At 32.0% G+C, this 15,561-nt stretch overlaps 2 protein-coding genes across 2 annotated transcripts; both read left to right on the forward strand.

Annotated features, from left to right (window-relative positions):
* Positions 1–5,595: 5,595 nt before the first annotated feature.
* LOC141723401 (peptidyl-prolyl cis-trans isomerase-like) lies at positions 5,596–6,566 on the forward strand. The gene has a single exon (XM_074525192.1). The coding sequence runs from the start codon at positions 5,679–5,681 to the stop codon at positions 6,492–6,494; it is 816 nt and encodes a 271-aa protein (XP_074381293.1). The 5' UTR covers positions 5,596–5,678; the 3' UTR covers positions 6,495–6,566.
* A 7,331-nt stretch (positions 6,567–13,897) lies between these two features.
* LOC141674216 (peptidyl-prolyl cis-trans isomerase 2-like) lies at positions 13,898–15,449 on the forward strand. Its single transcript, XM_074480940.1, has one exon. It carries the CDS (start codon positions 14,335–14,337, stop codon positions 15,235–15,237), a length of 903 nt encoding a protein of 300 aa, XP_074337041.1. The 5' UTR covers positions 13,898–14,334; the 3' UTR covers positions 15,238–15,449.
* The last annotated feature ends 112 nt before the right edge of the window (positions 15,450–15,561 follow it).

Genomic DNA, 15,561 nt, shown 5'->3' on the forward strand with positions numbered 1-15,561 from the left:
CAAATACTAAATTTTGTGTTATTTGGTTTTGTATTATTCATCATTCATGTCAAATTGTTTGGTCCACCTACAATGTGTAATTGGATGGATTGAAGCTTTCGAAAGGAATACAAATCTCTTTAAGGCACAAAGTACAACTTTCTTGGATGAAGGATTTTATTGTTCATATAGTGTCAAAGGAAAATACAATTCTTTTGAATTGACCTATTGACCATCACAAGTATAATTTCCCTCATTATTCTCCACCATCTACAATGCATGCCTGTGTTGTGAGCCTTGTAATTATTAAAGAGCCTCACACCTACAATCAGGCCAAGTTAGATCCCGAGTGGGTCGATGTTATGCATAAGGAGTTAACTACATTAGAAACTAATGATACTTGGCCTGTTGTTGATTCTCTCCCTGCTGGTAAACGCGTTATAGGGTGTAAGTGGGTTTACAAACTTAAATACCTTGTTGATGGTTTTTTAGGAAAATATAAGGCCCGTTTGGTGGCAAAGGGTTATACCCAAATTGAAGGCCAAGATTACCACAACACGTTTTCCCCGGTTGCTAAGATGTCAAATGTTCGTACTCTTCTAGCTTTGGCTATAGTTAAAGGTTGGGATTTACACCAGATGGACATTAATAATACCTTTCTCCATGGTGATTTGGTGGAGGAAGTGTACATGGAGTTTCCTAAAGGCCATCCTTTATATGGCACTTCTGCTGTTTGCAAATTAAACAAATTTATTTAACAAATTTATTTACGGGTTAAAGCAAGCTTCTCGTGTGTGGTTTGAGAAATTTGCATCTGTTCTGCTCAGCCTTGGTTTTGTTCAAACAGTTGATGATTACTCTTTGTTTACATTTACCAATGGCCATACTTTTGTTGTTGCATTAGTTTATGTGGACGACATTTTATTAACTGGAATTGATTCTGCTTTCATCAGCCATGTCAAGGCTGTTTTACATTCATCATTTACAATTAAAGATCTTTTTAGTAAAATTTTATCTGGGTCTGGAGATACATCGTACTGATGCAGGCCTGTATGTTCACCAGCATAAATTTGTGCATGATATGCTCGTAGATGCTGGCCTAGTGGATTGTAAACCTCTTTCTTTACCAGTTGATATAAATGTTAAACTCTTTCCTCATGAAGGTGATTTGTTAGATGATCCTTCCTTATATAGGAAATTTGTTGGCAAACTCCAATATCTCTCAGTCACACGGCCTGATAGTGTGTTTGTGGTTCATCATTTAAGTCAATTTTTGCAACAGCCTAGGTCCCCCATATGATAGTTGTTCAACGAGTTCAACACCATTTCAAGGTTTATTTTACTCTGCTTCGTCTAACCTTAAGCTTATTGCTTTCTGTGATAGTGATTGGGGTTCTAGTTTAGACTCTACCGGTATGCTCAAGAGCATTACTGGCATGTGCTTAATGTTGGGTTCTTGGCATTCGAGTGAGCAGAAAGTGATATCCCGTTCAACAGCTGAAGCCGAACTGCGTGCTACTGCTGAAACAGCTTGTGAGTTATCATGGGTTAATCTCCTTTTATCTGAACTCAACATGTCCCAGCAACTTCTTGTGGTTATTTACACTAATAATCAGGCTGCCTTAGATATTGCAGCTGATCCCGTCTTCCATCCTAAAACCAAACACTTCACTTTGGATTGCCATTTTGTACGCGAGCAGGTCCAGTCTCACTTGATTTTTCCTGTCTACACATCTACTTCTACCCAGTTGGCTGATATTTTTACCAAGGGTCTTGGTCGTCATCTCCATTGGACTATTCTTTCCGGATCAAATGTGCGACAATCACATTCAATCTGAGGGGGGAATATTGCACATAACTCTTATCATCTTGATAAGTAGTAGTTTATATACAACCTGATAGTTGGTACTCCCTCTGTCCCTCCCATTTTTTTACACTTTCCTTTTTGGGATGTCCCTTCCAATTGTTTACATTTCAAAATTTTTCAAAAATAGTAAAGTTTTTATAATTTTTAAATTAACTACATCCACTACTTTCCTCCACTATACCCACTTCATACATATAATATTAATCGGTCTCACTACTTTACTCATTTTTTCAATTTTTCTCCACTATTTTATCATTTTTTTTAAACTCCGCGCCCCACCCAAATGTAAACATTTTGGAGGGACGGAGGGAGTATATCTTATCATAACCGTTTATGTTAGAGAGAATAGAGTATCAATCTCTTTTATTGTAAAAAACTCAGTACTTACTTTTCTTCTCTGTATAATTATTTTTCTTCTTCAATAGACAATACATACTCCTCAGATGTTACAGAACAATACATATACAGAGCTTCACATAATTGCTCTAAGGAGTTTCAACACAATATTAAGAATCTTAATACAACTGACAACTCTTTGTACCGACATCCTTTTTATCCTGAGCGTAAGGATCATAGAGTTGCTTTGTTGCGATTTTAAAATTTTAACGTAAGTGCATGTATCGTCACAAGTAATACTAAATTTGTTCCACAGAGACTAAATCAAAGTTATTAAGTACTGGACTTTTCTGCTAGTATCATTATTTTTTACATGATTTAGATTCCTCTTTCTTGTATTTTCTACGATTGAGGGGCTAGAACACCAGATACCACTGTACGTAACAAAATAAATTTGAAAAGCTTCTATGTTTTCCAATCTTGTTGAAGATAGCAAATTAACTTTGGTAAATGAGCTTAGATCTCCACTGTTTACATAAAAGTATTCATTATTCATATAGAGTTAGAGCACGACACAAAATGTTTGTTTAAATGAAAGATTCATCATTCATGTGTCTCGGCAAAAGAACTATGTTATCAACTGTGACTATTGATATCAGATCTGCAACAACTCCTCTATGACTTATGGGCTTAATTGTTTCCATTTTTTAGATTTCTTTTTCAGAATATTTTTTTCTAGAGAATGTTTAGAATTAATCTCTATAACAACATTACTTAACATCTTTGTTATCAAAGTATATGTCACTGCCATTATACTACATGTCTCGTTGAATCCTCTTTAAAAATCTTTTTAGATAAACCACATGATTTCTTTTAATCTTAATCTTTTTTCATAATTTTAATTTTTGAGTAAATAAAATGTTGCTTTATATTATTTATTTAACTCCGTTTTTTTAGTTTACGTAGTTTAACTTATAATTATATCTACTTCTATATATTAAAATGGGAATATGAATAAATTGAGCCATTTTAATGGCGGTAAAATTTTGCCCTTTATGTTGAAAAATTATAAAAATGTCATTCTCAAACAATTTTTGTTAAAAATAGGTATATTGTTGTATTACTAAATCTCAAACCCCCTACTCAAAAACCTCATATCATTATCATTGTGCTACATATATTTTTGAGTTTACATTAAAATTCTTATTAGATAAACTACATCTTTTTTTAGCAAATTCATTTTTTTATTACTTTAATTTTTGAGTAAATAAAATATTAGTTTATATTATGTATGTGCCTCCTTTTTATTGAGTTTTTGTAGTTTTATTATAAAATTTTAGAAATACCACCCCTCGTATTTTTGTCACTCACTTCACATTTATAAATTTTCTTAGTTAACACCGATAATCTTTTATATATTTTATTAAATAATTTTTTATAAAAAATATTATTTAAAAAATTATAAAAAATTTAAAATAATCTATAATTTTATTGATCAATGTTTTACATTATGATATAATATATATTTTTAATTTATCATTCATTTACATTACAAATCAATTTTAATATGATTTGATATTAAAAATATGAGATATTATCAATATTTTTATATATAACGAATCAGTAGACTATTTTTTATTTAAAAATATACTAAAAATACAAAATTATTATTTTTAATTATTCCCTGCAATCTCGTGAGAAACCCCGTTCCGGCCGGGATCGATGATTAAAAGAATTCCCATTTAGGATTCAAAGTGTGTTCGAGGATCAGATGTGGGGATAGTACTCTCCGACTCCGAAGTGACCCGATACATATTCCTATAAATAAAATTTAAATATTTTTGTTATATGATATAGTTTTAATTTTTTTTATTAAATAGGATCATTAGCTTATATTAAATATTTAATCTCAAAATTTTCGGGGTAAGTTAAAATTGATTTATATGATAAAATATACGCTCTCACCACTTAAGTTGTCTAATACCGCTCTAATAGTATGTATAAAAAAATAAGACAATTTAATAAAAAGTTAAAATAATCATTTATCGTATTCAAAAATTATTTTTATATAAATATATATTCGTTTAAGATAATATTTCAATAAATATACAGGAACAGGCTTTTTACGCTAGTTGATATTTAAAACTGAACTTGTGCTATCTTTTTATATTTTGGTGGGACTTTCAAGTTATTGGACTCAAAATATCAACACAATTAAGCAAATACTAAATTTTGTGTTATTTCGTGATGTATTATTCATCATTCATGTCAAATTGCTTGGTCCACCTACAAATACAATGTATAACTGATGTAGATTCACTGGTGCAACTCAGTTATCAATTTCAGAGGCCTCCCCCTGCAAAGCAGAACGTCAGAAGCTAAATTTTGCTAATTATAATTTTTGTTAAATGATAGTGGATTAAATTAGTTTCTCACCATGTATTGGATGATAATCTACCTGCAGATGCATTATTAAGACAACCCATTGAGCTCATTTCTCCAAGAAGTGATGACATCCATACATGATTAAGTGCTGTTTCCTGCAAGTTTAATTACACTTTTTCATTCAAAAAATGCATCTATGGAACTGCTACACACTTAACGTAAACAAATTTCACCGGGAGAAGGTTATTAAGTAGGTTGTCAATTATTGCAGTTTTTGTCACGGTCGACTTCACATGATCGACTGACAACCCTTAGTCTATAACCAACATTCTCGGGGTAAGGATCACAGAGTTGATTTGTTGGGATAATGTTAGCAATTTTACAAATTTAATGCAAGTTCGTCACAAGCAGTAACTAAATTATTTCCACGTAGACTAAATCTAACTTAGACTAAATCTAAGTTGTTAATCGTTTCACGTAGACCGAATCTAAGTCATATAAAGCTGCACATGCAAATTAATACTAATCGTGTAATGTGTAACATACTTTTCTCTGTTTGCTACGAAGAAACAAAACATCTCTGTTGTCACCGTTCTTAAAATTGTTTAGGTTCATTGCTAAATAACTACAACCAATCTGTATAATAATGGTTATAATTGAATTCCTGTTCATGTTAATCATTGTAATCTTAGCTAAAAATTATAAATGTCTTTTTTGAGATGTAATCCATCTTTATATGGTACCAACGTCAGCTTCTCATGTCACTGAGTACTATTATTCAGATTATTGTAATAACTCCATGCACCACACCAATTTATGTAATTACAATTTACAACGTGATATTTATATGGCTGTCTAAAAACTTCTACCTAACAATACAGTAACTTTTAATTACATCAGTAATATTGATTCTATGGCTGTCTGACCAATTTGATGGCTATATATATATATATATATATATGCAAAGTTCTTTAGTATGCAAGTACTTATCTACTGCACTTCTTCTTCATATTTCAATTATTCCCAAACACATAAAGTCGGGCAGGGGATTTTAGGGCAGGGGAGTCTGTCTATGGTGACAACTTCGATATTGAAAAGTCGATAAGGAAGCATGACAAACCAGGAGGCAGGAACTATGACAATGTATACTGGAGCATCACGTCAAGCGAACGCATCGCATTATATGATTACCACCCAGGACAGTCCTGACCTAAAACAATATTATCCAAATGTTTTTGGACAAGTTGTCAGCGGCTTGGATGTGCTGAATGCTATCTCTACCACTCCTTCACCCTCTTGGAGGCCTACCAAACCTGTGATTGTAGCAGAGTGCGGGCAGATTATCGATGGAAAGGCTTATTATGGGCAGAACATGACTCCAGAGGTTTTCTTTGATATTGAAATAGGTGGCACATTATCTGGTCGTATCATAATAAAACTTTTTTATGATACCACTCCAATCACTGCTCAAAACTTCCGCGCACTTTGCACGGGAATGAAGGGAATCAGCAAGACATCCGGAAAACCTTTACACTACAAGGGATCCAGTTTTCACCGAATTATTCCAGGAGTCGTGTGCCATGGTGGGGATTTCACTCTTTACGATGGAAGTGGAGGAGAATCCGTTCATGGTTCTGACAAGTTTCTTTCTGAGAATTTCGTGAAAAAACACACTGGTCCTGAAATTTTGTCTATGGTGAATACTGATAAGGGGGCAGATGGATCCCAGTTCTTCATTTGCACAACAAAGACCGATTGGTTGGATGGAAAACAAGTTGCGTTTGGAGAAGTAGTACAAGGTATGGATGTTATTAAAGCCATGGAAGGTGTTGGATTGCCGGATGGATTGACCTCTATGCCCGTAACAATTGTTGATTGCGGTGAGATCAATTTTGTTTATCCTGTTGAAGAAGAGGAGCCTTACTAAATTGTATCACCTGATATATATTATACGAAGACTTCAGTTTATTTCTACATGTTTGTGTTATGTATTTTTGAGTATATGATGTTCTTGTAATAGTTCTTGAGTTCCTTATGAAAATACTTTGGTTCCCAAATTAATCAATAAATGCAATATCTTGATATCCATTGTTAAGGGGAACACACACAAGTATAGAACCAAACAAGCAATGCAAAATACACACTCAATATATGACGCGGAAAAACCCACGTCTCAACTTGTATTATTAATCAAAACAATTATCAATAATACAATCAATATCACCAAACGGTATTCACTCAAGCGATACTTAAGTCAAATAATACTCAAGCATACATCAAAATAATAACATGACTATGTATATATAGTCATCACAAACTTAGCCAACAAGACATACTTAATCTGATTACAATAATAATTGTCTACCCATACAATTATTACACATTCACATTATAATAATAATTGTCAACACATACAATTATTACCCAACTCAATTATGATAATAATTGTCAACCCATACAATTATTACCCAATTCAATTATGTTTTCTATAACCAAGACCATACTACCTATTGGGTTTAACCCCAACAATCCTCCCCTTCAACCCAATATGATTTCATGCACAACCGAATTAACGGTCACCATCAAGCCATCGACGTCGATCATGCACAACCGAATTAACGGTCACCATCAAGCCATCGACGTCGATCGCCCAATACCTCCCCTCGAACAATAACCCCTCCTTCTAGTATAAAAAGATTTCTCTTATATTTTTGACCTTTGAGTATCTCTAAATCTCCTTTAGTGACTTTTAACATACTGTTCTTCATCATAACAGTATATCCCAAATCAACTAATTTACCCAACGAAATCAGATTTCGATTTAACTCCGGTATGTATCTTACTTGAGTTAACTTCTGAACACGACCGTTGTGACGTTTCATTGTTACCTCACCAATGCCAGGAACCTTTACCGTTTTACCGTTCGGTAAAGTTACAATCTTTCCCTCACACTTTTTTATAGGACGAGAACCACTCCCTCCTACCACATATGTGATGAGAACATCCCGAGTCAAGCACTCATTCTTCTTTTGATCCCTTCTCTTCTTGAACCAAAAGAACATATTCATCAGCTTCTACAAGCGAAACACTACCCCCTCGATTTTTCTTCAACTCTCTCAAGTCTTCTCTTGCCTTTGGACACATAAATTGTATATGACCCAATTCCTCACAATATAAAAACCTGATAAATTGTATATAACCCAATTGTTAGGGGGAACACACACAAGTATACAACCAAACAAACAATGCAAAACACACACTCAATATATGACGCAGAAAAACTCACGTCCCAACTTGTGTTATTAATCAAAACAATTATCAATAATACAATCAATTTCACCAAACGGTATTCACTCAAGCGATACTTAAGTCAAACAATACTCAAGCATACATCAAAACAATAACATGACTATGTATATATAGCCATCACAAACTTAGCCAACAAGACATACCTAATCTGATTACAATAATAATTGGCTACCCATACAATTATTACCCATTCACATTATAATAATAATTATTAACACATACAATTATTACTCAACTCAATTATGATAATAATTGTCTACCCATACAATTATTACCCAATTCAATTATATTTTTTATCACCAAGACCATACTACCTATTTGGTTTAACCCCAACATCCATAATATATCATCTTGCAACTTTTAATAAAAGAAAGGGGAAGTGCGGACATGTTCCTCCTAAAACAAAATTTTATGATTTTATCTTTAAAAGTTTTGAAAATATAAAAAGGTACAAATAAGAGAGGTTTTCTCAAAATTTAATAGATAAATTTGAAAAGCTGCTGTATTTTCCGTCTTTGTGTAAGAGAGAAAGTTCGGAAATTAGCTCGAAAACTCAACTGTTCTTATAAAAAGTATTCATTATTCATATAGAGCTAGAAGATGAAGGCCTTCTTGCAAAAGAACTTTGTTATCATTTATCAACCGAATAGTATGGATATCCAAGTGTTGGCTAGGAGTTGTAAACTTGAGTCAAATGCTTTGGTTCTTACCAGTGTTCTAAAACTCGAAGATCGGCATTGTTAGGTGGATACTAAAAAGGGAGCTGATGCATTCCAGTTCTTCATTTGTACAACAAAGACAAATTGGTTGGACAGGAAACATGTTGTGTTGGAGAAGTTGTACAAGGTATGGACATTGTCAAGGCGATGGAGGATGTTGGATTGCCAGATGGATCAACTACTACGCCGGTAACAATTGTTGATTGTGGTGAGATCAAATTTAATTATCCTGTTGAAGACGAGGAGCCCTATTGAATTGTATCACCTGGTATTTGAAGATTCAGAACATGATCTTCATTTAATTGTATTATTTGGACCATGGACAGCAAGTTGATCATTTGTAAGTTCTGTACCTAGATGAGGTGAATACAGATTACCTTCAAGTTTGAGTTCACGTTACTGACATTGTCATCCAAATTTTTAATTTTTTCTGGGGAATCTTCTAATATTCGTTTCACAATGAACCGGGACTTATTCCAGCTCTCACTTTATGTGGTTTTTACTCATGTACTGTAATATCTCTAAATCATTAGTATTGTGGCGTAATGAAGAAGATAACCTGCTGGATGCTGCATAGTAGCTTCATATGAAATCAGATTCCATGGCATACTTTCTTGCATGTGCATACATGAAACCGGTGATGGGTGATTGGATTTGCCGATAATCTATCTGCAGAAGCATTCTTGAGACACCCCTGTATGATATCATGTATGAGGTCATTTCTCGTCATTCCATATGCAGCACCAAATCCAACTCCAGGAAGTCCTAACATCTATACATGATCAACTGTTGTTTCCTTCATATTTAATTACACTTTTTCATTCCGGAAGGGTTACATACTTAAAGCAGGCATCAAATTTCACCTAGAAAAGGTTAAGTATTCTTTTTATTGCAGGTTTGTCAAGGTCGACTTTACATGATCAACTGACACCCCTTTGTCTGTAACCGACATCCTTTTTATCCTGAGCGTAAGGAAGGATCATAGAGTTGCTTTGTTGCGATTTTAGAACTTTTGTAAAAGGTCATTAAATATAATATAAGCAATACGATCACAAACATTCTCAAAAAATGTATTACAATTATTTTTTAAATTATGTTTAAAGTGTCAACTTTCAATTTATACAATAAAAGTTTTAAATACTTTCATTCAGATTGTTCATAAAATTACTTACCAAATAATCTTATTCATTTCGTATTCAGATTCTTAATTGTTCAGAAATATTAATTATTCATAAAAATTTATTCAGATTTAACAAATGACCTCTTAATCTCTATAACAACATTATTTAACATTGATATTCAAACTCTCAACCTGTGCTATCTTTTTGTATTTTGGTGGGACTTTCAAGTTATTGGACTCAAACTATCAACACAATTACACAAATACTAAATTTTGTGTTATTTGGTGTTGTATTATTCATCATTCATGTCAAATTGCTTGGTCCACCTACAATGTATAACTGATGTAGATTCACTGGTGCAACTCAGTTATCAATTTCAGAGGCCTCCCCCCTGCAGAGCAGAACGTCAGAAGCTTTTATTGAAACAATATTTGCTAATTATAATTTTTGTTAAATGATAGTAAATTAAATCAGTTTCTCACCATATATTGGATGATAATTTACCTGCAGATGCATTACTGAGACAACCCATATGAGCTCATTTCTCGTCATTTCATATGCAGCACCAAATCTTTCTCCAAGAAGTCATGACATTCATACATGATTAAGTGCTGTGTTTAATTACACTTTTTCATTCAATAAATGCATCTATGGAACTGTTACACACTTAACGTAAACAAATTTCACCAGGAGAAGGTTATTAAGTAGGCTTTCAATTATTGCATTTTTGTCAAGGTCGACTTCACATGATCGACTGACAACCCTTGGTCTGTAGCCAACATCCTTGGGGTAAGGATCACCGAGTTGATTTGTTGGGATAATGTTAGCAATTTTACAACTTTAATGCAAGTTCGTCACAAGTAGTAACTAAATTCTTTGCACGTAGACTAAATCTAAGTTGTTAATCGTTCCACGTAGACTGAATATAAGTTGTTAAGTACGACACGCTACTTCTCTATTAATTCAAGTCAAAATAAAAGTTGATTTTTATTACCTTCGTTTCACGGAGTACTTGTAAATAAAAGTTTGAAAATGAGCTTTGAAAACTCCACGATTAGTATAAACGCATACACTATTCATATAAAGCTACACATGCAAATCAACATTATACATGTAATGTATAACATACTTTTCTCCGTTTGTTACGAAGAAACAAAACAGCTCTGTTGTCACGGTTCTTAAAATTGTTACGGTTCTTAAAATTGTTTAGGTTCGATCATTGCTAACGAACTACAACCAATCTGTATAATAATGGTTATAGTTCAATTCATGTTCATGTTAATCATTGTAATCCTAGCTAAAAGACAAAAATGTCTTTTAAAATTCAATTCATAGTCATTTTTGAGATGTAATCCATTTTTATATGGTACCAACGTCAGTTTCCCAGGTCACTGAGTACTATTATTCAGATTATTGTAATAACTCCATGCATCACACCAATTTATGTAATTACAATTTACAACAAATTTATATTTTTTTATATTTTTTTTATATTCATACTTCCCATCCCTGTTTGCGGAAGCTTGTTTGACACCAATTTTGTACTATCCATTGACGACAAATTTCTACCAAACATATACAATTAAAATATACTGGTCGGTAACTCTGTCCAAAGCACGGTCCAAAACTAAAAATAATAATATCACATTATTATTTGCATAAAACTAAAACTCATAATCCGTACCAAAACTAAAAATAATAGTATCACATTATTATTTGCATAGAACTAAAATTCATAATCCGTGCAAAATACATATTTAAATATAATATATAAAATACTGTTAAAATATGTAGTTAAAAATATCGAAGTTAAGTGTAACTCTAAAATTTCACTATATTTCTGTTTATGCATGCACCTAATTATTTACTTATATACATCTGACATTTTAACTTATTAATACGGTTATTTTAAAGTCAACCAACGCTTATAAAAATTGAAGGGAAATAAAATTTACAGAGAGTAGAAGTTATTTTTTGTCGGTTGAGATTTTATTACATAAGATTTTAAAATAGTTGTACAATTTTTTAATGAGTACCAAGATTTAGGACTTAAACATGATTTCCTTATTAGTATAGATAGTTGATAACCCGTGCTAAACACGGGCCCGAGATTAAAAATATCGAATTAATATTTTTATAGAATTATTCATAATCCGTGCGAAACACGAATTAAAATTAATATGTTAATATCAATGTTAAATTGGTACTTACAAAAAATAGTTATGTGTTTAAAAAGAATCGAATCAATTATGAAATTTTTCGCTGTAATTCTAGTTTTGCATTATTTTACTTGATATAAAAATCTAGCATATAAGTTTTATTTTGTGAAACGAATTATATCTCTATCTTATGAACCAAATATATGTTATTTAGATAATTTAATATTAATTAATATAATTTGATAATTATTTTATAATTAGCCTTTTCAATATAGTTTATTTAACATTAATTAATTATCGATAAAATTAATTTACAAATTAAAAAAATAGATGTCATTAAACTTAATTTAATATTACTTAATATAATCTAAATACAATCCATAAAATTGTTACCGTTAAAATATGTTTTTTAATTTAAAGTAAATAAACGTTGTGATGGACAGTAACAAATACAATCGTGAAATCAATAATTTTCAGTTTAAAAGTTAGTAAATGTTATTAAAGTCATTTGTTATTACTTAATTATTTTTAAAATTATACTATATAAAATAAAACTGAGAATGTAAGTCAATTCGTGTTAATAGTTACTTTATAGTTCGTAGTTTTTCAAACTAAAAGTAAATATATGTTATTTTACTTAATTTAACGTAATTTAATAAATTTTTAATATAATTTATAAATAGATAAAGTTTACAAATAATATAGGTCAATTCGTGTTAGTTGTTTATTTAGTAGTTTGTAGTTTTTCTAAAAATAAAATTAAATTTAAGTTATTTTACTTAATTTAACGTAACTTAATAAATTTTTAATATAATTTACAAATCGTTTAAAAAATATTTTTATTTTATAAAGTAAATAGACAGTTGGATGCACATTAACTAAAAAGAAAATAAAATTTACAAAAAATAGAAGTCGATTTATGTTAAAAAAAGGTTTATTAAGAATAGAAGTCAACTTATGTCAGGTAATACCAAAATTTGGTATTTTGGTACTTTGAAACTTTTAGCACCAAATTATACATAATTTCGCTTATTAATAAAATGTATAAATAATTGATAACCCGTGCGACACACGGCCTCAAACTAAAAACATCGAATTAATATTTGTAGAAAATTATTCATAATCCGTGCAAAACACGAATTAAAATTAATATATTATTATCAATATTAAATTGGTACTTGCAAAAAATAAATATGTGGTTAAAAAGAATCGAATCAGTTATGAAATTGTTCAGAAATTGTTCAGTATAATTCTAGTTTTGCATTGTTTTACTTAATATAGAATTCTAACATATTAGTTTTATTTTTGTGAAACAAATTGTATCTCTATCTTATGAACCAAGTATCTGTTTTTTAGATAATTTAATATTAATTAATATAATTTGATAATTATCTTATAATTAGACTTTTCAATCTATGAAAATAAAATTTACAAAAAATATAAGTCGATTTGTGTTAAAAACAAAATTTATTGAGAATAGAAGTTAACTTATATTATATAAGTGCCAAATTTGGTATTTTGGTTTTTTGATACTTTTAACATTAAATTATACATTCATTAACTTATTAATAAAGAAGAGTAAAGTTCTATGGAGTCCACCTTTAATTGGAGTCCTCGGAGTCCATATATGTTCTGCAAGTAAAATATAGCTTAAAATATTGCAAAACATATTATTTTTCGACAAACATCACTATTCTATCAAAAATCTTGTAGATTGCATACATTTTACAAGCAGAACATTGCAAAAATATATATTCTACAAAACATGTTTAGTTTGCAGAACATAAATGTTCATGTTGCAGAACATATTGCAGAACATACATATTGTACCGTAAATATATGAGATTTGCATGATTTTGTTGAAGTTATGCTATTTGTGTAACATGTTTTGCAAAATAACACGTTTTACAATATATTTTATTTGCAGAACGTAGATGGACTCCGAGGATTCCGATAAAAAGGTGGACTCCATAGAACTCACCCCTAATAAATAATATAAAGAATATAGATACATTAAATTATACAAGACTTATTAATGATGCAACGCCCACCAAGCGAACGGGTTTGATTAAGAAAACTTCTACCTAACAATACAGTAAGTAACTTTTAATTACATCAGTAATATTGATTCTATGGCTGTCTGACCGATTTGATGGCTATATATACGCAAAGTTCTTTAGTATGCAAGTACTTATCTACTGCACTTCTTCTTCATATTTCAATTATTCGGAAACACATTTATAAATGACAAACCCAATAGTTTTTTTCGACATCACAATCGGTGGAGAACCTGTGGGTCGCATGGAAATGGAGCTATATGCAGATGAATGTCCCATGACTGCTGAGAACTTGCGTGCACTTTGCACCGGGGAGAGGGGTATTGGTCGACAAGGTAAGCCCTTGCATTACAAGGGTTCCAGTTTTTATCAAGTGCCCCCCGGGTTCCACATGGCTATGTCATGGGAGGTGATATTATCAATAAAGGGGATTTCAGGGCAGGGGAGTCTATCTATGGTGACAACTTCGATATTGAAAAGTCGGTAAGGAAGCATGACAAAACAGGAACTATGACAATGTATACTGGAGCATCACGTCAAGCGAACACATCGCATTATATGATTACCACCCAGGACAGTCCTGACCTAAAACAATATTATCCAAATGTTTTTGGACAAGTTGTCAGCGGCTTGGATGTGCTGAATGCTATCTCTACCACTCCTTCACCCTCTTGGAGGCCTACCAAACCTGTGATTGTGGCAGACTGCGGGCAGATCATCGATGGAAAGGCTTATTATGGGCAGAACATGACTCCAGAGGTTTTCTTTGATATTGAAATAGGTGGCACATTATCTGGTCGTATCATAATAAAACTTTTTTATGATACCACTCCAATCACTGCTCAAAACTTCCGCGCACTTTGCACGGGAATGAAGGGAATCAGCAAGACATCCGGAAAACCTTTACACTACAAGGGATCCAGTTTTCACCGAATTATTCCAGGAGTCATGTGCCATGGACGGGATTTCACTCTTTACGATGGAAGTGGAGGAGAATCCGTTCATGGTTCTGACAAGTTTCTTTCTGAGAATTTCGTGAAAAAACACACTGGTCCTGGAATTTTGTCTATGGTGAATACTGATAAGGGGGCAGATGGATCCCAGTTCTTCATTTGCACAACAAAGACCGATTGGTTGGATGGAAAACAAGTTGCGTTTGGAGAAGTAGTACAAGGTATGGACATTGTCAAGGCGATGGAGGATGTTGGATTGCCAGATGGATCAACTACTACGCCGGTAACAATTGTTGATTGTGATGAGATCAATTTTAATTATCCTGTTGAACACGAGGAGGAGCCTTATTAAATTAATTGTATCACCTGAATATGGTTTATGCAGGAGAAATTGTATTTGAAGACTCAGAACATGGTTTTCAAATTATTTCTTTAATTAAATTAATTGTATCACCTGAATATATGATTTGCAATTTTAATTAAAGAAAGGGGATGTGTGCTGCCAACTGAACAAGTTGCAACTTATCAAGTGGAACTGATTAATTTGCATACGAGAAGGAAGAAAATGAGTTAAGAGTCAAGACCATTAGAGCATCTCGAGTAACACACTCCATAGTTCCGTCTAGCATGTTCAACACGTCATAAATAATTATATATATTTTATTTATGATTCTCA

This window comes from Apium graveolens, chromosome 1, assembly GCF_009905375.1.
Source record: "Apium graveolens cultivar Ventura chromosome 1, ASM990537v1, whole genome shotgun sequence".
In the NCBI taxonomy this organism is placed as follows: Eukaryota; Viridiplantae; Streptophyta; class Magnoliopsida; order Apiales; family Apiaceae; genus Apium; species Apium graveolens.